This window comes from Dermacentor variabilis, unplaced genomic scaffold (assembly GCF_050947875.1).
Source record: "Dermacentor variabilis isolate Ectoservices unplaced genomic scaffold, ASM5094787v1 scaffold_12, whole genome shotgun sequence".
In the NCBI taxonomy this organism is placed as follows: domain Eukaryota; kingdom Metazoa; phylum Arthropoda; class Arachnida; order Ixodida; family Ixodidae; genus Dermacentor; species Dermacentor variabilis.
This window is the reverse complement of record NW_027460280.1, coordinates 58,013,924-58,035,874: the sequence shown is the minus strand read 5'-3', so window position 1 is coordinate 58,035,874 and position 21,951 is coordinate 58,013,924. Positions and strand designations below refer to the sequence as shown.

Genomic DNA, 21,951 nt, shown 5'->3' with positions numbered 1-21,951 from the left:
TGCGTGCTTCTGGCTGTAGTCTGAAAAACCGATGATACCTGCACAAGGCAAAGTAATTGCTTGGTTAGTGCCATGGCAGTGCTGAATCCGGTTTGGGCTGATATGCTCATACGTGGTTGACGTCCACTTTTCCCCATTCATGGAAAGAAAACAAAATATAAGTTGAGGCTGCGGCGCTTGACGTCACCTGCTTTTGTATTGACAAAAAAAAGAAAGACAGTCACAATTCATTGAATAGTTTCTCGTGCTCATTTTATAAACATTCTTTCCTTGCTAAATGGCAAGGCTTCCTAGATTTATGCTGTCTGTGCGATCCACATGTAAACATCTAAAAAAATAATTTTTCGCATTTAAAAATTACAACGTTTTTGTAACTTCTCACACCCATGTAATGGTGTATCACAGATATTTTTAGGCTGACCATCAAAGCAACTTTTTTTACCTTGAACATGAAGCATTTTGCAAGCAGTTGGAAATTTACAGTTTCTTTTTCAGGCAATCTGCTAAACCTTCAAATATTCAAATATTTTTCAGCTATACTGTCAACCGGGCTACTATTCTATATTCATATTGTGCCTTCTAGATAGATTTTCCTGTGTTGCAAGAAACGAATTCAAGCGTTGCAATTTTACTCTCTTTTGCCACCGCGAAAAGCACTCTAAGTGTTCAAATATTCGATAAAGTGGCCATGCTGGCAGTCAAACCGCTTCATTGTCTCGAAATACACGCCACCTGAATGTCTGGATCATACAATGTCCCAAAGAAAAAAATATTGATTGGTGCCTTCTAGCTCAGTTGGACAAGAACAATAAATGTTTGTCAAAATGCAAGAAAATATTTGGCAAGAAAAATAAAGGGGGAGAATGAGTTTTTAACTTCAGCAAACATGTGGAAATTTTTTCACCTATATCTGTGACAGTCGAAAAAATGCTGTTTGATTTGGTGTGAAATGAAATTGTACCTTCCTCAGAATAATGGAGGCCAATCTCAAAGGTCATGGTATAAGCAGTTTCTGACTGTTTTGGAGCAGGTGACACAGTGGTGGCTCTGCACTTCCCGACATCACACAATCTGTGCCAAAATGGCGGTTGGCTTAGAGGGAGCAATTTCAAAAAACCCCTATCCTTTCCTGTGTGAATTTTGATGACATGCAATGTCCGTACTATGTCGTCTGCAATCTGGCACGGCATTGACGCCAGCCTTGTCAGACAGGATTTGAGGGGCTACTTGCGATGTACAACATAATCAAAGACAAGGTTGTCAGTGTCTGCAATGCCATGGGGATACAGCAGCAACTGCACAGCACTTGTTATGGTAGTGCGAAAACCGGAAGTCACACAGGGATCACCTTTTGTCCATGCTGCCATCACCAATATCCATGTTGAATGGATGCACCTGACAGAAATTGCCTGACAGCTGCAAGATAATCCTTTGGACTCTTGTCGACTTCGTTTTGAGTGGTGGGCTGGAGGAGTACATATAAAACGCAGCATCCCCCTCACACCCAAGCCCCCTACCCATCCCCTCTACCTCCAGATACTGGAAGCAAGTGGAAGGCACCGTATTCCATCCCTATATTTTTGATAAAGACATGTTTTCTCTAAAATAATTAAACAAGAGTTTGAATTACTTTTATGTCAATTAGCATGAGGCCATTGCAGAGTATGAGAATTTTGTGTTTCTTATTTACTTCCTTAGCTAAATATACACTTAAGAGGAGTTGATTATCAATCTGAGGGTTTGGGTGAGTTGATATTCATGGCAAAACGAGCACAGCACAGAAGATGGGGACACTGAAAGAAAGACACACACAGCACTGTTTGTCTTTTTTTCTCTGGCCCTGTCATTCGTGCTGTGCTTATTTTGCCATGACTTGCCATGGGCGGAGGTTTGGTAAACAAAAAATAATGTAACATTGTAAGAAACAAGCCAGAAATAAGATGGGTGGTGATGCCTCCTTGAAGATCCTGTACCAGCTCACCGTGCATTCTGACAGCTCTATCAGCAAACTGTTAACATTTGTGAAAAGACTATATAGTTATTTGTTCGTTGACAAAGGAAGATTGCATTGTGTTTAAAAGGAACTGAAGGATAAACTTAGTAAAGTTTTCTCCCTCCCACCCCTTCCCTCCAATTGACAATGCTGCTGGCCCAAGTCAAGCTTTCAAGATGGTGTGCCACCCTCATGGCTGACTTTGCTTTACTGGTGCACAAGTCCGGCATAGTATTTAATATTTGTCACATGTGCTCTGTCCAATCCAGCCTGCAAAAGGATGAAAAGCTGAGCAAGCTGGTATCTGTGCGTAGTAATTGCCTGTGCAGCACTTGCAGTAAAGACAACAGAAAGCACCACGTGCATATTCAGTATGGTTCATTTTGTCATTCGTCATAACTATATGCACTGTGCAGACTACTATGACCGTCCTGCAGACATTGAAAACATTGTTTGCTGAGCATCACCATGGTGATGAGCAGATAGGTCGAGCTGCTCCTACACAGTTATGGTCTTGCATGTGTGCAAGGATGTGCATGCAGAATGTGGCAGGTACCGTCTGATCATTTTGTGACAAGAATCCATGAATGAAGCGTGAGCAAAGCAAGTGTATGTCAGGAGTAGGCAGTGCAGTGCTCTTTGGCACCAGGGGAATTGTGGTATAGGGTAGTGGTAAAACACCATAAGACAAGTGTTTTGTGGCACTTGTCTTAGGTGGAGTACATTTCAGTGACAACATTGCTTCGAGATTTGGGCCACGACTTCTGCGTTATACAGCTGACGCTTACAGACAAAGGACCAACCTGAAGTACTTTTATTTGGTTGCAGCCTAATATGGAACTGCATTGGGTGGGTAGTTCCAAATGTGATGTGGAACATGATCCAACTCGGAAGCCCAGGTAACTGTTCAGTGAACCTCCCCATTACCAATAGCAACAACTCTCTTCAGCTCTGTTTTTGCAAGTGATTGTTTGCACGTACAATGTCCTAGACCATGCTGTGGCAGCGCTTTCATGCATCTGTTTTACAAACTTGCTCTTGCTTTAGGATTATCATGCCCTCCACGCTTATGTGGAAAGCATGATGCCTTTATCTTGTATTTCATTTAAAGGACTGTGTTAGGATGGCATATTGTAAGGTTAGATATTGATCATCAAAATTATTTAATGAGAAAAAAAACTATAATTTTAAAAAAAAGTTTGCATACTCTTCTATTATTATAGCTACTTATGATTAATTACAAAGACCAAGCAAGCAGATGTTTTCATATGGTTTGGAAACAAGTGGTGTGCCTAACTGCAAAATGCCCAAATAGCATTCAACTTAAAGAAAATTAGAACTTGATCACCTTTATTTCTGGCCATGGAAAGTACATTTCTACAACAGTGAAATGTTATTTGAGTTAAAATTAATTAGCTTGGTAATTAATTCATTAGTTAATAGACTGCTGAACTATCCACAACTGAAACTTTGCTCCATCACGTCATAAATGCTATGATAGATTTTATGTTAAGTTTTCCATGCTTAAATCAGCATTTTAAGGTATCAAACTTTTCCTATAAAAATGACATGTTGGGTATTGTGGGGTTAATGACAAAGAAAATGCATGCTTCAGTCTAGCTAACAATGATAATTATTTTTTGTGTGAAATCACAGAGAACCTTAGTAAATATATGTGTGTTCTTATTCACTACTTTGTGTACAGGACTTCTAGGAGAGGTCTCCCTTTCTGAGCTGTTTATTTGGTAACTTTGATTGCAGAGATATTTAGACCTTAGTGAAGAATGTAAATGTAATGTCAGAGGCAGAAGTTTGAAGGGCACAGGTGCCATGAAAAATAGGCAATCTCGCCCAAATGGCGAAGCACTAACAGTGATGGCAAGGTTTAGTGTTGTGCTTCAACTCTTCGGAAGGTGTTCACTATGCGCGAGTTCGACATGCTGGCATGGTGCAGCACGCAAGACAACTGCTGTTGGGCAAAAGGAACAGTGCCCTGGCAGCTGCCAGGCATCTCACAATGCTGGCATGATGAAGAGCGCCATCAGTGGTGTAGCAGGTATAACACCTCAATGGTGCGTGAGATGAGGCCAACAGGATACCATAAACATTATTCAGTGCCCATCGAAATCTTAACCTTACCTTGACGTTTACTGCCTGTTCCACTCAGACCAGCGCATATACGCAGCAGCACTAGTGTGTGCTACCCTCATGCCAGCACTGGAAGCCAGAACACTGTCCTGGCTCCACCACTGATGTGTTTGAGCGTAGCATTGACGGTGTGTCTATTTTACTTTCCACCACTGCTGTATTTGAGCGTAGCATTGACGGTGTGTCTATTTTACTTCATCGTTTTTGCAGTCAAATGCGCTCTGTGACTCTGGAGGTGCTCTAACCCTGCATGCGCATACCACTCATGCTCTGCCAATAGGGAATGCATGACTATGCTGACGGAGTGAAGTATAATTGCTAGCACAACGAAACAATAGTAGTGTCGCAGCCTAGCCATACAGCTCTACGTTGATAGGTGTGAATTGTTCTTTGAGTGTCTTGGAGGCTGTGCATTTACACTGCAGCAACATTTACGGTTTGCTTAATTTGGCAATACTGTAAGCCTTCTTCAAGCACTTACAGGCAGTGGGTCACAAGGTGAACACTAGAAAATAGATTTTTATGACAAAGTAATGAACATACACCATCACATAACATGTTGCAGCAAGTATTATTCACTGTATGTAATCTTTGATGATGAAACAAGACCAAGAAAAGTTACCAGTAACCTTATTGTGGCAACTGCAATCTGAAAACCTATGTCCTGGATTGTGCATAAGAGAATGCTACAATATTATTGTCATAGGTATTATATGTAGCTTTGCAGAAATGCAAGTGTCATTTTCAGGTTAATTCTGTATAGCAGTTTTGGGGCTGCGAAGAACAATTTTTTTTTATGTCCTAACTTTTACCTCTCCTTTAACTGCTGCACAGCAAAAGCAATCATACACCGACTACTGTGGTAGTACATAGGTACTTGCAGAGTTCAAGCAGCATAAACTGCTAAAAAGGCTTTGTTTTTAAACCATCAATATATAAATAAACCATCAGTATATAAAATTTGAGCAACAGCTTCCAAACGTAAACTTTTTATGACAATGAGGTGCTTGAACAAGGCATAAAATTGTTAAAGGGGTACTGACAAACATTTCGGAAGGTGTGAAAAGGATGCCAACAGGTATGAAGGTTTGGAAAACGTACTTATATTTTCATACTAAAGTTGGTCTTGAAATGACGGATGTGTCATCACTGACATTATCATGATGTCACTGCACAGAGCAAAATTTACCGATGTCATGCAACAATAAGACTAGGTATGATGGCGTTAAAGATACACTATAGTGCTGCATCTATTACTTGTGGCTGCTGCAGTGATTGCAAGCAAAGTGAGCCAATATATCATGTCATGACGCATCACCTTCCTGATTACTGAAACCAGTTCACAGAAACTTGCATTATAGTAAATTATTTAGGACACTCCGACACTTTTCAGTATTTCAATTAAAGTTGAGACCTTCATTTGACACACAAAAAGACATGACAAGTCAAAAATGTTATGTCAGTACTCGTTTACTGTGAATATCCTTAATAGCTTGGCTCAGAAATAGTGTGCATTCCATGCAGACTGCTGCTGCCATTTGAGCTGCACCTGCGTGGCGAGGATCGACCACCATGCTGGCGGTTGGAAGAGGCACCCTCAGACTGCCAGGTGCTGGACCTGAGCATGCGACGTGAGGCACCCACGCCACCCCAGTGCCTCGACCTGCGTGTTCACCGGCGGGGCGATGAGAACTGTGGTGCGCTGCAGGGCAGCCCACTCTACTCCGTGTACCGCCTTGAAGATGCGTGGTAGCCTATCAGTGCAACACCGCCTGTTTAAGGCCCCTTCACTCCCCTCCCGTCCCACCCCACCGCCACAAAAACAGATGCAACGATGGCACATCCCAACAAGCCTCAGGGGGCACAGATATGCCATGCTTTCTAAATAAATGGTTTTTCTGCACATCATATGCCTTTTGTAGCAGATGCAATGGCTGCTGGCACCATAGGCCATTCTCACTACAATTCTGGAAAGTATGGAGCAAAGCAGTTGGCGATGGAATTCCAGCATGCTGTTGTGGCTCGCAGCCCAAGGTGAGCAGCGATGGTCATCAACAATGAAGGTGATGCTACACCTATCTTAAGGCACCATTGAAAATATAGTTGAGCATGCTTGTTGTGGTGTACCGAGAATGAACATGAGCATAATGGTCACGGAACTTGGCCTTCCGTTGCTTTTTGGTTATAGTTATGTCTTCCCGAGAACCCTTGTACATTATATTGCTCAAAATCTTCATCTCAAATATGAAGTTAGATGCCTGCAGAAGTGCATAGAAGTGGTTCAGTCCTATTCATGCCACCAGCATTTAAGAAAATTGGCATTATATAGATATAGAGCATTTTGCCTGTTGCAGGCAATGAGAAACATCTGTGAAGGCCGTTCCAAAATACCGCGAGATATGAAAATCCTAGAGGCAGCATCAACATGGCAACCCTTGATCTCCTGGCTTGACTAGGAACTGGGCTTGCAACCCCGACCTGGCAACCGTGATTTTGATCGCTGCGTTCAGGCAAAGGGAGTTCTAAGATACTAAACATGAGGAGACTGTTGCTTTGTCCATGTACATACAGATGCTGCTTTTAGCAACATTCCATGTTTTAGGAACTGAGGCAATTAACTAAAAAAAATTTTTCATGTTCGTGACAAGCAGTGTGCAATAAAATCGACTTCAGAAATTATACCCTATAACTGCATTCAAGTCTAGAGAGGATATACTTCAGCAGAGTTTCAGCGTGTTTTGTATGGCTTTCCTGGTCCCCAGAGCATGCGGACACAATGAAGCAGTGCCCATTGAGCTTAGCCATCTGGCATCAGTAAAGAGACACCAACTTTTACCACAACTTTTTAAATGTAGAGGTAAAGCATAGGTGAAGTGCGCATCTTCCCCATTTTTTTTTTTTTTTTTTTCACTTCACACTGTATCCATTGAAATCGGCATGCAATGCTTGCAAAAAAAGTTCTTGAAAAACTCCATCACTGCTGTGTCAAAGTGCACTGTTGAAATCAGTCCTTCCCCTTGGTTTTCTTACCTTGTTTCCTTTCAGCCATTTGTTGGATAATGACATTACTCCTGTTTATCATGACAATGAAATAAGGATGCCAAGATGAAATTGTGAAGTGCCAAGCAAAAAATTTATAGTTTAGTATGATCGAAGTAGCCAACTTTAAAAGTCGAGAGGGGATACAAAGGTTTTGTCATAAAATGAAAAGAGAGGGGCCATATCTGCAATAAAGTGGGTTAACACAGTAGCTCGATATAAAGGTAGAGCTAATAGAGCAAAACAAACACTCCCACCACTAAAATTGTGTGTTAATGTACACCTATATTTCAAATAATGGTATGTGTTACAACCACCCTGTTCATAGTTATCTCGTGTACATGCTGAGCAGTTGTCTACCCATTTGCTGTGTGCAGCCACCTTATCGTAGAGGTTAAGGCTCTGCACAATTTTTGCTGATGTGCTTGTGTTGCATGCTACAGCATACCTTGCTTGCAGGTTCTCCACATAAGATGTTATGTTTCAGTGGGAACATATGGTCATCACCATCTTTACCCCTCTACATGGCTTGTTTTTTTCAGTGCTAATCTGAATTGTGCCAGCGGCTTAGGATGGTGCTTATTCCTCAAAACACTCCCAAGCACTTGCAAGCAGCAAATTGAAATTGTTTGCTAAATGCAGAATGGCAATAATAAGCCTGTAGCTTAGTGGACAAAACCACCACTGCATTATCTGAAAGTTCCATTCCTAACTAGCGGCAAAGGAAAGAAGCAGGTCACTTGCCACAGTCGGAACAAAATGGCGTTTCATGATCTTTACTGATCCCTTGTTCACTATGGGAAGCCACCTACGCAGCTCTTGAGAACAAAATATCAGTGCGAATCTCAAAATTTCATTTTATTTGACTATGGCAAGTGACCCACTTCTTTCCTAACATTGATTTTCTGTTCTGTCAAACTCCTGACTACAACTACTGGTATAGTATGTTGTGGTACAGTGTTATAAAAACTGGCAAGGCACAGTGAGGCTGCAGGAGACTATGGAGACTCGCAAGACCTTGTTGGGAATCGGATTCACAGCACATACAAGCACGTCATTCTTAAAGCAGTAGCACCACAAAGTATAAGAGATCACAGATAAAACAAAAAGCCAGATATGCCCGCAGCATCAACAGCGGATGCCATTTCCAATAAAGCACTATGTGTGACCTTTTATCGGCAATGTATTTCAATGCATGTCAACCTTTTCCATAGAAAGCAAACGGTTAAGACACACACGCACGCAAAAAAAAAAAAAGCACTAAATAGCCTTGCCAAATTTTCCAAATTAATTTGTCATGAAAGTATGAAAATGACCAAAAGGAATGTGAGCACAAAAACAAATTTTTACAGAACTTTACGAAATAGATATTTTTGCACCTACTGTGGCTCTCGCACCAGCAGCCTTTCAAGTACAGTAAATAAAATTGATCATGGCATCACAGAGCTTTATGAAAATCAAATACACAGTTCAGTTTTGCAATGCCACCAGACAGTGGGCCAGGAAATATATATGGAGACAATTATTTATCGATAAGCCATACATTAAACACTATCTCGAGGAGTATGTAGATAGTTTATTTTACACAGATAGGCTCAGAAGTGGATAAGCCGAGCATCAGTAGGGTTCTGTTCCACAGGGCAGTAGGGACACTTGAGCTTGCTGCCACTAGCCAGCTTGTGGAGGGCGTCGCGCGAGATAACGTGGCCACAGACAAGCCTCATGGGCGGGTTGGCGTCGCTGCTCTGTTGGCGCAGTATGGGGCAGGCGAACACCGAGTGGAACTGGCAGCCTAGCCGGATCTCGATGGGGAGTTCGTCGCGCGTGCTCCAGACGCCGGCCACTTGGCGCTGCATCATGACCTGCTTGATGTTGAGCAGTGCGGGCAGGGCCAAGCTGCCCGCCTCGACACATACGGCCAGTGGGCTGCGCACCGACAGGCCAAGAAGCGCGCAGGCGTCGCGCGTGAACGCCTCGCACGTATCGCTCCACAGCGCCGGCTCAAGCAAAAAGGCGTACGGCGAGCGCGCCAGGCCGCCGGGCACCCGGAGAAAAGCCAAGCTACCCATCAGCACTTGCAAATCGCGCTCATGCTGCCGTGCCAACGGCGCAAGGTGGGCGCGGGCGTACGCGATCGCCTCGGCCGCCGCTCCACGTTGCAGCAGCCCCACCAGGTGAAGCCGGTGCAGCTGGAAGTGCAGCGCTGTGCCCTGGAGTTCGTGCTGTGCCACCCAGGCCAGCGCGGGCCCCAGGTCACGCCGCTTCAGCGCGTCTAGCACGTTGTTGAGCTCCGCAAACGGCTCCTTCTGGGCAGACTCGAGACGCGCCTCGCGCGATAGCTCTTCAGCAATGTCCAGCATGCCCTGGCGCAACAGGTGCTCCGCGATCACCTGGTTGAGCGCCGCCTTCTTGTCACTTCCATCAAACACCTCCTCGCTGCTTGTGGCCCAGAAGTCAGGCACGAAGTTCTGAAAACAGCGTTCGAAGTTATGTAACGCCGCGCTAAATCTAAGCTGGCTCACCTTGTCTATGGCCTTGCCAACTTTGGACACCGTTCCGTGCAGATCTCGGTGCTCTGTCGCCAGAGAACTGCTTAAGTCTTTGATTTTTTGAGCGCATTGTGTGAGGGCTATGCCATGCGAAGTTGTCACGTCAGTGTCTGCAGGTACTGCGCAAAACCAAAACAAAGACGCTACCATCGTTTCAAAGAGAGAGCTAGACGGGACTTACCTTCGCCGAGCTCTCGGTACATTTCTTGAACGTAAGCTATCAACTCACTCAGTGTGGCTTTCGTATGTTCACTTAAAGTGCCAAATTTACTAAGAACTTTGTCAACTTCACGCTCAACAGCCAAGCACGACTCCATCGTGACTCAGTAGAGCAGTGCTGCTGAACGCAGGTGCTGCTTCTACGACTATGCTTAAGACGGTAACTGCGCTATATACACAGTGCTGTCATTCTTTTAAAAGTTTGGAGGGTACACTTGCAAGAACATTGCAGACATCAGGACGTAGAACTACAGGCACGGTTGGATGCGACAGTCACAGCTAAATTTTCAGGTTTACAGCCTCTCAGCTGACTTGTCGATGTCGATTGCAGCAGCCTGCCTTTGCACAACTTCCTGTGGCGCAAACAAGAGTAATGAAAAAAGAAAATATGATGCTTCCACGACACTGATAGTATAAATTTTAGATAAAAATAGTTGTTTTCTTTACTCGATAAAATGTCGTTTTGCGCTTTTCATTTTGCAGCTAAATATACATGCAAACGGCGTGCGGCTTTTTGGACGGTATTGGATTGCAAGCGCGCAAATTTCGCGCAGCTGGCCAACTTCAAGAGAATCTTGGCACCTTATGTGCATTTTTTTCCTTGTTGGCCTTGTAAGATGTTTCATGTTTTAATTTTGTGTTTCTACAAGTGCTAACATTTTTGGGGCCTATGCACATGCTACGCAGCGCATTGAGTCTCTGCACTATATGTAAACAGTGCCGGTGCCGTCTCTCCATCTGCAACGAGCAGAATTGCACAAATTAATGGTAAGGTATCTCTCTTATCCCGCTCATCGTCTTGTTGCACTCGCATCGTGATTGCCATTAATCTCGGCTGGCCTTCAGGAGAGGTCAGAGATCGGTTGTATGTGATGTTCGCATTTTTGCTGTTGCGTAAACAACTCGAATGCAAGACTTGCAGGAGGTTTCGGTGCGGGTAGTCGCCAGGAGACTTAGCTACAACGCAGGCACACTGGTACGTACCGACTGTTGTAGAGCTGGTCATGTCTTGTTGCCCGCACAGGTATTGTGGACCTTTAAACTAATCTTGCCAACGTTCTGCACCTAGATTAAAACGTGAATTTGGCAAAGTTGACGCCTCTTTTGCGTTTCTTGATTAATGCTGTTATTGCTTTTGTAACCGCTGCTGAGAGCTTCCAAATTCGGTATCTTTAGCATCAATTCGCGTTGACTAACTAACGATAAGCTAGGTCTTGTTGTAGATTGTTTAAGAATCGTTAAAATATATAGTTTATCCATGATTTCGCGTCAAGCGCGTATGTGTAATTAAGCGTCGCCGTGACGTAATGTGAAAAAGAAAAAAAAAACTGTTCTAACCCCCGATTAATCTAATCGGTTACCAAATGCAGGGCGACCAAGTGAGGTGCAAGAATGCGCGTGGTGGGCGTGTTCTTGATATTAGCTGCAGAACAGTGGAAGTCAGAGTTACTGGAATGACATGTCACTGAGAAGGAAACGTGTGTTTACGTCGTGTAAATGCAAACTGTTTGAATACAACAACGACTTGCGAAGTGCGTTGTTGTCGTATTGGTCGTTTTCAGCGCCGAAAATGTTTTGAATCAGACTGCTATATTAAAGTTATTCGGTCTTTACTTTCTCCTAAAACAAATTATTCAGTTTTCCCTTAATCCTCGAAATTGTAGGCTACGGGCCTTTGACTGCACACTATTATTAGCGCCTATGCTGTATTATCTTGTGCGGGTTCAGACTGGATACCGAATACAAGTTCAAGTGTAACCGTGCGTGCAAAGCCTCTGATTACTTGGAGGAGGCATGGCGTTGGCCGGTCTCAGATTCTGCGCGCTTGAGAGATTTATCGTGCCTTCGCTTTGGCCCCTTGCGGCAGCTCTACATGTACGTGTTTTGAAGCAGTCGTCAGTGAGGATACGTGGCTGCACGTAGTAAGTACTGTCCTTGCATTTCTGTATACGTGCTGGCTGAGAGTATTTGCTCGGCTCTTTAATGGCATTTATGGGCGGTACTGTACGAGCAGTTAAAGCGAAGCTTTCTTGTTCTCTTTATTATGAACTGAACAAATATTGACGTAGGTAGGCTAATTTGGGTGCTCGATAGCGCTCTGAACTAAATAACGACGAACATTTAGTCTATTTAGTCGCTAGTTGGCCTTTTTTCTATTTGTTCATACTGAAAACAAAAACGTGTACACTTAGCATAGCCTTCCCGACATTATTTCAACGCAGAGCCGTGTGGCTCTCGATTTGAAGTCTATTGCACTACAACGTGAAGTCGTCTCAGCAGACGACGAGGTTTCTTTGTTGAATCTAATGCACATTCCACTTGTCCCGGAGCGCTTCAGCAGCTCTACAAATCTGCCGGTGTCACACTGCCATTTTCGATCGCGATCAAGCCCGATCCGGTTCGAAATTCTCGATCGCGATTGGCTCCTTCCCGCAGATTGCGCACTGTAGCCTATCGCGACCGAGAAGTTTGATCCAGATCGAGCTCGATCGCGATAGAAAGTGTGCTGTGTGACACCCGTGTAAGACATAAACTACAATTTAGCTTATAAGCTTTAGTGCAAGCATAAGCGGGCGGCAGTTACATTATTAAAACCATATTTTATCGCTTATACACCCTCTTTTATAGTGGCACAGCCAGACCGCTGCAGAACGACTAGTCGAATGTGCCATAACTCGGAGACCGCTGTAGAACAACTAGTCGAATGTTCCATAACTCGGTCGATGTCCTGCCATTTGAACAATTCGGGTGGATGCCAATTTTTCCCTTTCATGTACTTTCCTACATCTTGCGGGCTTCTGCAGAACTGATTTGCCAGCGGTCAAACTGTTGTTTCAGCATTGGCAGACTGCGTGAGATACATTTTTGTCATTTAAAAAAAGAAGAAAAAACGAAAAAGAAAGACGGCCGCTCTTATCGAGAGGTGGGGGGAAGGAGGTCATAAAAGAGAGAGAGAGAGAAAGCAAATGGGTGCAGTGAAGTATGTAGGAACTTCTGGATGTCACTGTTTTCATCATCATCAGCCTATCTTATGTCCACTGCAGGACGAAGGCCTCTCCCTGCGATCTCCAGTTACCCCTGTCCTGCGCCAACCGATTCCAACTTGCGCCTGCGTTTCCTAATTTCATCACCCCACCTAGTTTTCTGCCGCCCTTGACTGCGCTTCCCCTCTCTTGACACCCATTCTGTAACTCTAATGGTCGACCGGTTATCTATCCAACGCATTACGTGGCCTGCCCAGCTCCATTTTTTTCTCTTAATCGCAGTTATAATATCGTCTATCCCCGTTTGCTCCCCGATCCACACCGCTCTCTTCCTGTCTCTTAACGATATGCCTAGCATTCTTCGTTCCATCGCTTTTTGCGCGGTTCTTAACTTGATCTCAAGCTTCTTTGTCAGTCTCCAAATCTCTGCCAAATATGTCAGCACCGGTAACATGCACTGATTGTACATATTCCTTTTTAACGATAATGGTAATCTTCCAGTAAGGAGCTGACAATGCCTGCCTTATGCGCTCCAACCCATTTTTATTCTCCTGTAAATTTTCTTCTCATGATCAGGGTCCCCTGTGAGTAATTAACCCAGCTAAACGTACTCAGTCACAGACTTTAGAGGTTGGCTGGCGATCCAGAGCTCTTGTTCCTTTGCCCAGGTATTCATCGTTATCTTTGTCTTCTGCATATTAATCTTCACTCTCTCTGTTAAGGTCCTCAATCATTTGTTGTAACTCGTCTGCATTGTTTCTGAATAGAACAATGTCATTGGCAAACCGAAGGTTACTGAGATATTCGCCGTCGATCCTTACTCCCAAGTCTTCCCAGCTTAGTAGCTTGAATACTTCTTCCAAGCACGCAGTGAATACCATTGAAAAGATTGTGTCTCCATCTCTGACCCCTTTCTTTATAGGTATCTTCCTACTTTCCTTGTCCATAATTAAGGTAGGTGTGGAATCTCTGTAAATGTTTTCCAATATATTTACGTAAGCGTTCTGTACTCCTTGATTACGCAATGCCTCTATGACTGCTGGTATGTCTACTGAATCAAATGCTTTTTTCGTACTATGAAAGCCATGTAGAGACGTTGATTGTACTCTGCAGACAGTTTTAGATATTCCGGAACGCTGCAGTTCAGCCATATATTACTAATAGCTATTTTGTATAAGCTACCATTTCTCGGACCGTTAGGTCAAGGTGAACAGTTAGCGTGAAGAATGAGTGCGGAGTGGAATTACATAGAACTATTGTGTGGTATAGCCAGTGATACAGCATCACTGTTTGAATGTGCTGCTAAGGAAACGCAACACAGGACGAAGGTATTTATGCGTTTCTCAACCATCCGCTATTGTGTATCGTACGGTAGGCAAATGTATCTTTGTTTGCCTTTGTTTGCTCGCTGATGAGAATGGAGCAGAAAAGTATTTGCTACCGAATGTTCTCGTCAAAAGAAATACATCCTGGCCAGTCACCGCGTAATAAACACCTAGCGCTGGAGCAGCTCGCCAGGTGCTGCGCTTGGCACAAGGCAGCGCACTTTCAAATCTCGCCTTCTGTACGAATAATACTGGGCAATTGCCACTTTTTACGTTGATCCTCTTGCTTGGCCTGTTGTGGACAGCGAAGAATCAGTGCGATTGCGCGATATAAAACTTCACTTTTCTTGAAAAATGAAAATGTTCTGGAAAACTCATGTATATAAAGAAATTGAACATTCCTACTGAGATGTTTCGAGTGAGGGGCTACTCCACATCTGGCAAACAGCCGCAGCCGTAGCTAATCGGAGCGTCGCGGGAACGAATTGTTTTACGCAAAGTTCTTTGTCTGTCTGTTCGTCTGTGTGCTGAGTTGCGTCGCAGCTTTGCTTTTTTTTTTTTTTAGTTTAACGCAATTTCGATGCCCCACCCTCTCGTTATTATTTTTTTCTTTATTTAGTTACTTTTTATTTATTTTTTGCTGTTGCGTTGTTTCAGTCGCCTAGTGTAGTGTTAGTGAGAAAATAAAAATTAGGGATCAACGCTGTAGATAATTTTATGGAGAATGTTATTAAGAGTCCGTAGTGAAGGAGTGTAGATGAACTCCTGACCGTCAGTAGTTCATCGTTAGTTCTCTGGATCAGTGCCCTAATTGAAACGTGGATTCCGTTACCTAAAGCGGCCTGGATGTAGGCAGCAGCAGAGTGCCTTGTCCAGCGCCGTGCTGTCGCAGCCGATGCCCGGCAAGCCCGTCGTGGGAGAACGAACCGCCGTCTCTGTTCAGCGCCAACTCGCCTGGTCGTCAGTTGCGGCCAGCTGGTGCTTCGCAGACTGCTCACCCTGGCGCGTATTGTTTCACCTTTTAAGCGCGGCGCGCCCCCAGCAGCTCGCGCGCGAGAAGCAGCACGCGAGAAGGGGGCACGTCACCTCCTTCGCAATCTGCTCCTGTCACTCGCTTAATTTACGCGTCTCCCGGGATCACCTCAGAATTAGAGCAAATAAGTGTAACTTTATGGTAGTAGAAGCGATATTTTGGCCACGGCACCTGCTAATCGCGGTCGCCTGCTGCGGGATACTTGCGTAAACCAACATCTGGCGAGCGCTCGCCGTGTGAGTCATGGCTCCGTAATGTTACCCAACTGGTACAACGAAACGCGCCAGATGAAAGTTCGCTGCATGATTTGCTGGCGGACATAGCGAGTTACGTCGAAAAGTGCGAAATTATTGTGACATTCTTCGTCGAATAAGCGCGTGGACCGTCCTTTCTTACACGACTCAATTAATGGGGTATTCTTAATGAACCGGGTGTCAAATTCGTCAACCTGGTTAGCGCTCCAAGCGCCATATGAGCTCGATGCCGAATATGTAGGAACATAGAAGTCATTGGAACTAACAACTGCGTTATCTCCATTTCGTGTGCTCCAGGACAACAAAAAATTGAAACGAACCATTTTTATTAAACTGGCTGGAACCGTTCTTGAGTCTAGGATGCGAGATTAGCGCGGCAACTTTTCGCAAGGGAGCGTCGCATTCGCAGCATCACCGGTACATAGGCCGCTGGTGATGCGATTGCGAGTGCCTAGGAGATTCATATTTCCGCAAACAAAGCGCCAAGCTTGTCGAGACGTGATCTGTGTCAAGCGCGCGGAGAAGCAACAGGTGCACTTGGAACTGGGCGTAAGCGTGGCGATAAATTCGCAGCTGCGAACGCACGTCGTTGTGCGAACATTCGCGCATAGCGCAGCGCAAGGAGCTGCAGGGCGCTAGGCGCAGCACCCCCCACCCTCCCATTCCATCCCGCCGCCGCTTCGATCACCTGTTGCGCGCGCGCGCGCGCGCGCTGTGCCTAGCAGCCACCTGTTCGCCGATTTCTGGCGTTCGCGCCGCGGTCCGCGCCGGTTGTTCGTGCGGCTACGAACGTTTCCGGACCGTTTCGCGACTGGGCATAATCGCCAGCCTCTCTGGGCGCCGCAGGTCCGAGCCACGGGTCTGTGCGCGACCAGGTGGCGAACAGGTGGCGGTCGCGCGAACAGCGCGCTGGGCGTTTCACCTCGGCGCGGTCACCAGGTGGTGCGGCGCGCCGAAGTTCGCGCCCCAGCAAGGGAAGACCGAGAGTCGATGCGCACCGTTTTATTCGGGGAGATGAGAGATGGGGTCGGGGTATGTACAGAGCACTATGTACAAGGGTGGCTCGCGGCGCTCACGGGTGGTCCTCCTTCTTGAGCCGATGCTTGAGATGCACTTTCCCGTGTCGCTTTCGCTCGTCGGAGCGCGCGAACTTTCGGCCGCACGCGTCGCAGGTGAAGGGCTTTTCGCCCGTGTGAGTCCGAATGTGCGTGTTGAGGTGGTCGGATCGCGAGAAGGAACGCAGGCAGATGTTGCAGCGGAACGGTTTCTGTCCCGTGTGGATGCGGATGTGGCGCGTCAGCTCGTCGGAGCGCGAGAACCGCCGGTCGCAGCCCTCGATGGGGCACGCGTACGGCCTCTCGTGCACGGGCGTTTTGCTCGGCCGGTTTGGGTACTTTCGGGGCTTGACTGGTACCAGCTTGAGCGGCACCGGGCTGTTCTGGTAAGCTTGGCTCAGGATTTCGTGGCCCTTGCTAGTAGCCTGGTTGTACTCGGCCAGTGTCGCTGTCGGCTCCTCGGGCTTGGGCGCCGCCGCCGACGATGAAGAGGAGGCTGCCGCCGGGGGTGCGTGCTCATAGGCGAACCAGGGGTACTTGGCCGGCTCGGGCTCGGCCGTGTACGGGGCGGCTTTGAACGAGTCGAGCGGAGGGAAGGGCTCGGGCTGCTCGAAGAACGGCGCCGCGTCGGGGCCGGGCCAAGCAGTGGTGAACGTGCCGCGGTAGGCGAGCCGGCCGTACGGGTCCTTGGGCTGCTCCGCATCGCGCAGTGGGCTCGCGGGTCTCTCGGGCCAGCGGTGGGCCGGCTCACCTGAGATGGGCACTGGGTCGGGGATGACCGCATCGGTGGCGAAGAAGGTGATCAGCTCGGCGGTCGTAGACACGGGCGTGTTCAGCGGGTCGTCGGAGCCCTCAGGTGGCGCGAGGCCGCTGGCGCCGGTCGTCTTGAACGATTCAAAACTCAGGTTGAACTGGAGGCAGTCGCGAGACAGCGTGTCCAGGCCGTCCATCGTCATGACGGCTAGGGAGTCCCCATCCGTGTGTCTGCGACGTACGCACTCGCGGGCCGTCGCCGCCGTATGAATGGGCCCCGGGGAGCCCCGCTGCCTTATTTGGCGAGCCGGAACCCCCCGCGGCCAATCGCGGCGCGCCGACCGCCTGACGTCGCGGTGACGTCGGCTTCATTCACTGCGCCACCTTATGATGTTTAAAGGGTCTGCCGCGCAGCCGCTAGCCGCTCGGGCTCCGCGCTGACGCTGCCAGGCGGCACTTTCAGGCCGCAGCCGCCGATTTAACGGCCTCAGGTCGAATTAAGGACCGCGGGTAGCCACCGGGGGCCAGCGCAAATCGCATGCTGGCCGCAGCCGTGTCTCCCGCCGGAGCGCTGCCCATATTTGGTCAACGAGAGTAGCCGAACTTTTCCGAGCGCGACGTCACGCTGACGTCGGGCCGCTCGAGCAGCTTTCATTTACGGCGCGTCGCCATGGCGACGGAGGCCAGGCTGCGGGAATTATGCGGGCGCGCGCTGCGCACCTGCCGTTTCTTGGACACGTGGCTCGGAGCCGCGGCTTGCGATGCTGCGCCGCCGGCGTCCCCGAAATAGTAGGTCTCCATTGATCGGCAAACAGGCGCTTACGCGTTGCTACGTCATTACGCGTCAGCGCGCGTGGCTGTGGTCCGAGAGCGCGCGCGCCGGGGGCGCGCCGCGGGCGCCGGCCCGTGGCCGATAAACGAAATGGTGCTTTTGCAGGGCCGCCGCTAAACGTCCAGCATGGAGGTGAAGCTGAAGAGCGCCGCGGCACCCGACCGCAGCCCAGTGACAGTGCGCACGCATGTGGGTGCCACGGCCGACAGTCTGCTGGGTGCCTTCTGCCACGACATGGGGCAAGACTACGACCCACGGCTGGCACTCTACACGCGCTCCAACGAGCCCCTGCGCGGGGGGGCGTCGCTGCATGCGATGCGCGTGCAGCCGGGTGACACGCTGTACGTGCGCTATCAGCGCTCGCCGCACCTGTTCCTCGCCAACTGGGGACTGCTGGGCGTCATCTGCGGCGTGCTCGGACTCCTCGGCCTGCTACTCGTGTCCATGGCCTACGGGCTGACGGGCGGCCGTGTGCCCTTCGTGCACGGCGTCGTGGTGGACGCCGGCTCGAGTCACAGCCAGGCCACGCTCTACTACTGGGAAGGCGCCAAGTACCTGGGCACCGGCCGCGCTGTCCAGGTGGACTTCCGCGAAATCGACGGCGGCATCAGCAGCCTTGGGCCGCGCCAGACGGGCCCGGCACTAGAGCGCGCCGTGAACGAGGTGCGCGGAGAGCTTGAAGCACCTGTCTTCCTCGGCGCCACCGCGGGCATGCGGGTGCTCAAGTAAGCTCCAGTGACCCCTTCGCACCTTGCATGCCCTGCTGTACTCTATTGCTTATGCAGCCTCACCAACCCGATGGAGGCCGATGCCATCCTCATGGCTGTGGAGTGTGCACTGAAGCCACTAGGCCTGCAGCGGGCAACCATCCTGAGTGGCCACGATGAGGGCCTCTTTGCCTGGCTCTCCACCAACTACTTATTCGAAGTGATCCCCCCGAAATCGGTGAGGTAGCTGCCTACTTCCCACCAGCATGCCACTGACCACCTGGCGATTTGCAGGGATCTCCTATGACCCTCGGTGCCTTGGACCTTGGAGGAGCATCTACGCAAATATCTTATGCTGTTGCATCTGATATATCAAATGACGATGTGAGCAGCCTGCAGCTATATGGCGAGCGCTATAATGTCTTCTCAGTGTCATACCTCTGCTATGGAGTGAACGAGCTGCATAGAAGGTACCTGGCCCAGCTAGTGACTCAGCAGGTGAGCTCCAAGGTGCCTTGGTTTCCTTTATGCTTGCATTGTGGCTCCTATTTCAGGACTATGCGGCAACTGTGAGGAGCCCATGTCACAACTCTGGCTTCAGCTTCAACGCTACAGCAGAGGAGGTGTTTGACAACTATTGCACGAAGACCTCTGCGAGTGAGCTCTGGCTACAGCAGAATCCCAATGCAGTAAGTTCTTTGCAGTTTCTCAAAGAACAATGGAGACAACATCATGGCAAAATATTCTTTATTGTGAGTGGCATAATAAACAACTCTTGTCGTGTTTTTCCTTTAGGTTTTCACATTTATTGGGAATGGCACGAGTGCTGGATGTCAAAAGACCATTCAAAAGCTGTTGGACCCCAGCGAGTGCAAAAAGAACTACACTAGCTGCATGGAGAAGCCTGCAGTTCCTGTGCCATATGACATGAAGTTTGTTGTAAGTTTATACCCGTTTCACCTCCAGAAAGTGTGGTGATTCAAGGATTGGGTGCATCTTTCTTTTTTTTTTTTTCCAGGGTGTTTCTGCATACTACTACACCCTCAAGGCCCTCAACTCTACAGGCAAGCCCCTTAGTACCTTTGTTAATGCCTCAGACTGGATCTGCTCTGCTCCATGGCGTGAGGCTGTGAAGACTGGCATCCCCAAGCGATTCCTCTCTCGCTACTGCCTGCAATCTATGTATATCCGTGATCTACTGCTGGATAAGTACGGATTCTCTGACAAGACTTGGCCCAACCTGTCATTTGAAAAGACGGCCAATGGCTATGAATTAGGCTGGTCGCTGGGTTTCATGATCAATGCTACAAATGCCATCCCCGCTGCCAAGCCATCAACACCCAGCATTGGCCTCAACCTTTTTGTTTTGCTCGTGGTGCTCTTCACTCTCCTCCTGGTGCTGGCGATGGTCTTCCTCCTGCTGGCACGCAAGCAGTCTCGGGCCCGGCGCAACCCTCCGACCTAGGCCATCATCAGGGGAGGCAGCAGCATCAGCAGCAGCAATGGGAGACTCACTGCCACACAGACAGACTGGTCACTCAGCTCTTCGTCCACTGCAATGCAAATGAGCTTCCTGATGCATACTCCTTGTTATGCAACACTCAGATGCGGTGCACAACCCTGCACCCTGCGGGTGCCGGTTGCTCAAGTGCACCGCTCTCTTTCTCAAGAAACCATTTATTCACTTGTGCCTTTACAGTGGGCATGGCCTTTTATACCATTTACACATTTTTATGGAGTGTATATCTTTATCAACTGTTGGAAAACAGCTCTCTATTGTTAAGTGGTAAAACCACATCATAATCAAAGCAGCAAGTGAGCTTATATGAAATGTTATGAGATTACAATTGTTTTTATAATTCATGCCCTTGTACATGTTGGTTTCTTTGGGAATTTTTATTACTCACATGTTTTGCAAGGCCGGTAGAAGGTCTTGATTAGCTTCAGCCCGGTTCTTGTCTGTCGACGAACGCTGCCAAAAGTGATCAGATTGCCAAACTCAATTTGGAGACGGTGTGCTTCGGGACCTGAACAAGAAAGAGTGAAGGCTCCACGTCAGCACTTACGAAAATTGGAGCCAAAAATATCATTGTTCTGCTATTGCACCTACTTAGTCACTGTCAATATGCAAAAACAGTGGCCTTACCAACAAACTTCAACTGCAGAATCATGTAATAAACATTGTATCACTTTAACGATTCGGTTCTGTTCATGCCAACAATGAAATTCTGTGTTAGAAATGCAGAACTAATGGAGTACTTCACATTAGTTCCATATTCATAATTACTTCCTAGTGTGGCTTTTTGTAGCCCGTGCCATAAACAAAAAGGGCAATTACCTGCTTAAAAACTGTATTTCTTTACACACACTTGTGGTATACTACATCGTCTTACAATTGGTTGCATAAATAAATTGTGCAAGTACAAAACAGAAGTTGTATGCTGAAGTTATTCTAATTTTTGTATACATTATTTGAATGTTTGTATGGTATCGAATGTTTATATGAAGACTTAAGGAAACAAACTGGGTGGACCGTAAGCATAGATCAAGGTTACTGTCAAAGAGGCATATGGCCTCTGGGAAGATCACTGATATCTATAACTAAGTCAGCATCTAGTAGAGAGGATATTCTACTGTGCGTGTATTTGAGACAAGCTTTTATGCTAGTTCTCCAGAAGTAATATGTCGCGAGTACTGGAAACATGCACAAGGCAGCTACACACCTCATTCTAATTGAACTATTTTTGTTTTGTATAAATACATATATTTTATTGATAAAAAAGGCATAGAGGTTGACCTGAGCTAGCGTGCTCTAGTCTGCTACTCTGCACGGAAGAAAAGGGAAGGGGAGTGAAAGTACTGGGATGGTTTACTATATTTGCCTGCAAGTCATCCTTAAAAGCCTCCCTGCTCAACGTTTTCAGCTACAACCCCATTCTCCGCATACACACAAGCCGTTTGCTTCCCCCCCCCTCCCCACACACACCACCACCAAATGACAAAGTTGGCGGTGTGTAAAGGCAACGGAAGGTCTACGCGTTTGTTCCGCAATCACAGCAC

At 47.4% G+C, this 21,951-nt stretch overlaps 5 protein-coding genes across 7 annotated transcripts in view; 2 read left to right on the top strand and 3 right to left on the bottom strand.

The window, feature by feature from the left end:
• The window catches only part of LOC142565951 (AT-rich interactive domain-containing protein 5B-like), a 100,843-nt gene extending 94,794 nt beyond the window's left edge, over window positions 1-6,049 (top strand). For 2 of the 3 annotated variants that reach the window (XM_075676588.1, XM_075676584.1), the window contains exon 6: window positions 5,666-6,049. In XM_075676588.1, coding sequence (XP_075532703.1) covers window positions 5,666-5,894 — 229 coding nt within the window. In that variant the 3' untranslated portion in view covers window positions 5,895-6,049. The remainder of the gene's footprint in view (window positions 1-5,665) is intronic. The other variant, XR_012824925.1, reaches the window with a different exon arrangement.
• Window positions 6,050-7,247: 1,198 nt separating this feature from the next.
• Sou (required for meiotic nuclear division 5 protein souji) lies at window positions 7,248-10,283 on the bottom strand. Its single transcript, XM_075676591.1, has 3 exons — window positions 9,911-10,283; window positions 9,703-9,848; window positions 7,248-9,648 (listed from the first exon to the last, which is right to left on the bottom strand). The coding sequence occupies exons 1-3, from the start codon at window positions 10,044-10,046 to the stop codon at window positions 8,776-8,778; spliced, it is 1,155 nt and encodes a 384-aa protein (XP_075532706.1). The 5' UTR covers window positions 10,047-10,283; the 3' UTR covers window positions 7,248-8,775.
• Window positions 10,284-10,494: 211 nt separating this feature from the next.
• NTPase (ectonucleoside triphosphate diphosphohydrolase NTPase) lies at window positions 10,495-21,324 on the top strand. The gene is made up of 7 exons (XM_075676583.1): window positions 10,495-10,716; window positions 18,290-18,909; window positions 18,970-19,129; window positions 19,186-19,389; window positions 19,446-19,580; window positions 19,687-19,830; window positions 19,910-21,324. The coding sequence occupies exons 2-7, from the start codon at window positions 18,311-18,313 to the stop codon at window positions 20,354-20,356; spliced, it is 1,689 nt and encodes a 562-aa protein (XP_075532698.1). The 5' UTR covers window positions 10,495-10,716; window positions 18,290-18,310; the 3' UTR covers window positions 20,357-21,324.
• LOC142565955 (uncharacterized) lies at window positions 16,532-18,294 on the bottom strand. The gene has a single exon (XM_075676592.1). The coding sequence runs from the start codon at window positions 17,553-17,555 to the stop codon at window positions 16,617-16,619; it is 939 nt and encodes a 312-aa protein (XP_075532707.1). The 5' UTR covers window positions 17,556-18,294; the 3' UTR covers window positions 16,532-16,616.
• The window catches only part of LOC142565959 (uncharacterized), a 67,033-nt gene continuing 64,991 nt past the window's right edge, over window positions 19,910-21,951 (bottom strand). Inside the window, exon 7 of the mRNA XM_075676596.1 lies at window positions 19,910-20,918. Within this exon, the coding sequence (XP_075532711.1) occupies window positions 20,791-20,918 (128 nt within the window). The 3' untranslated portion in view covers window positions 19,910-20,790. The remainder of the gene's footprint in view (window positions 20,919-21,951) is intronic.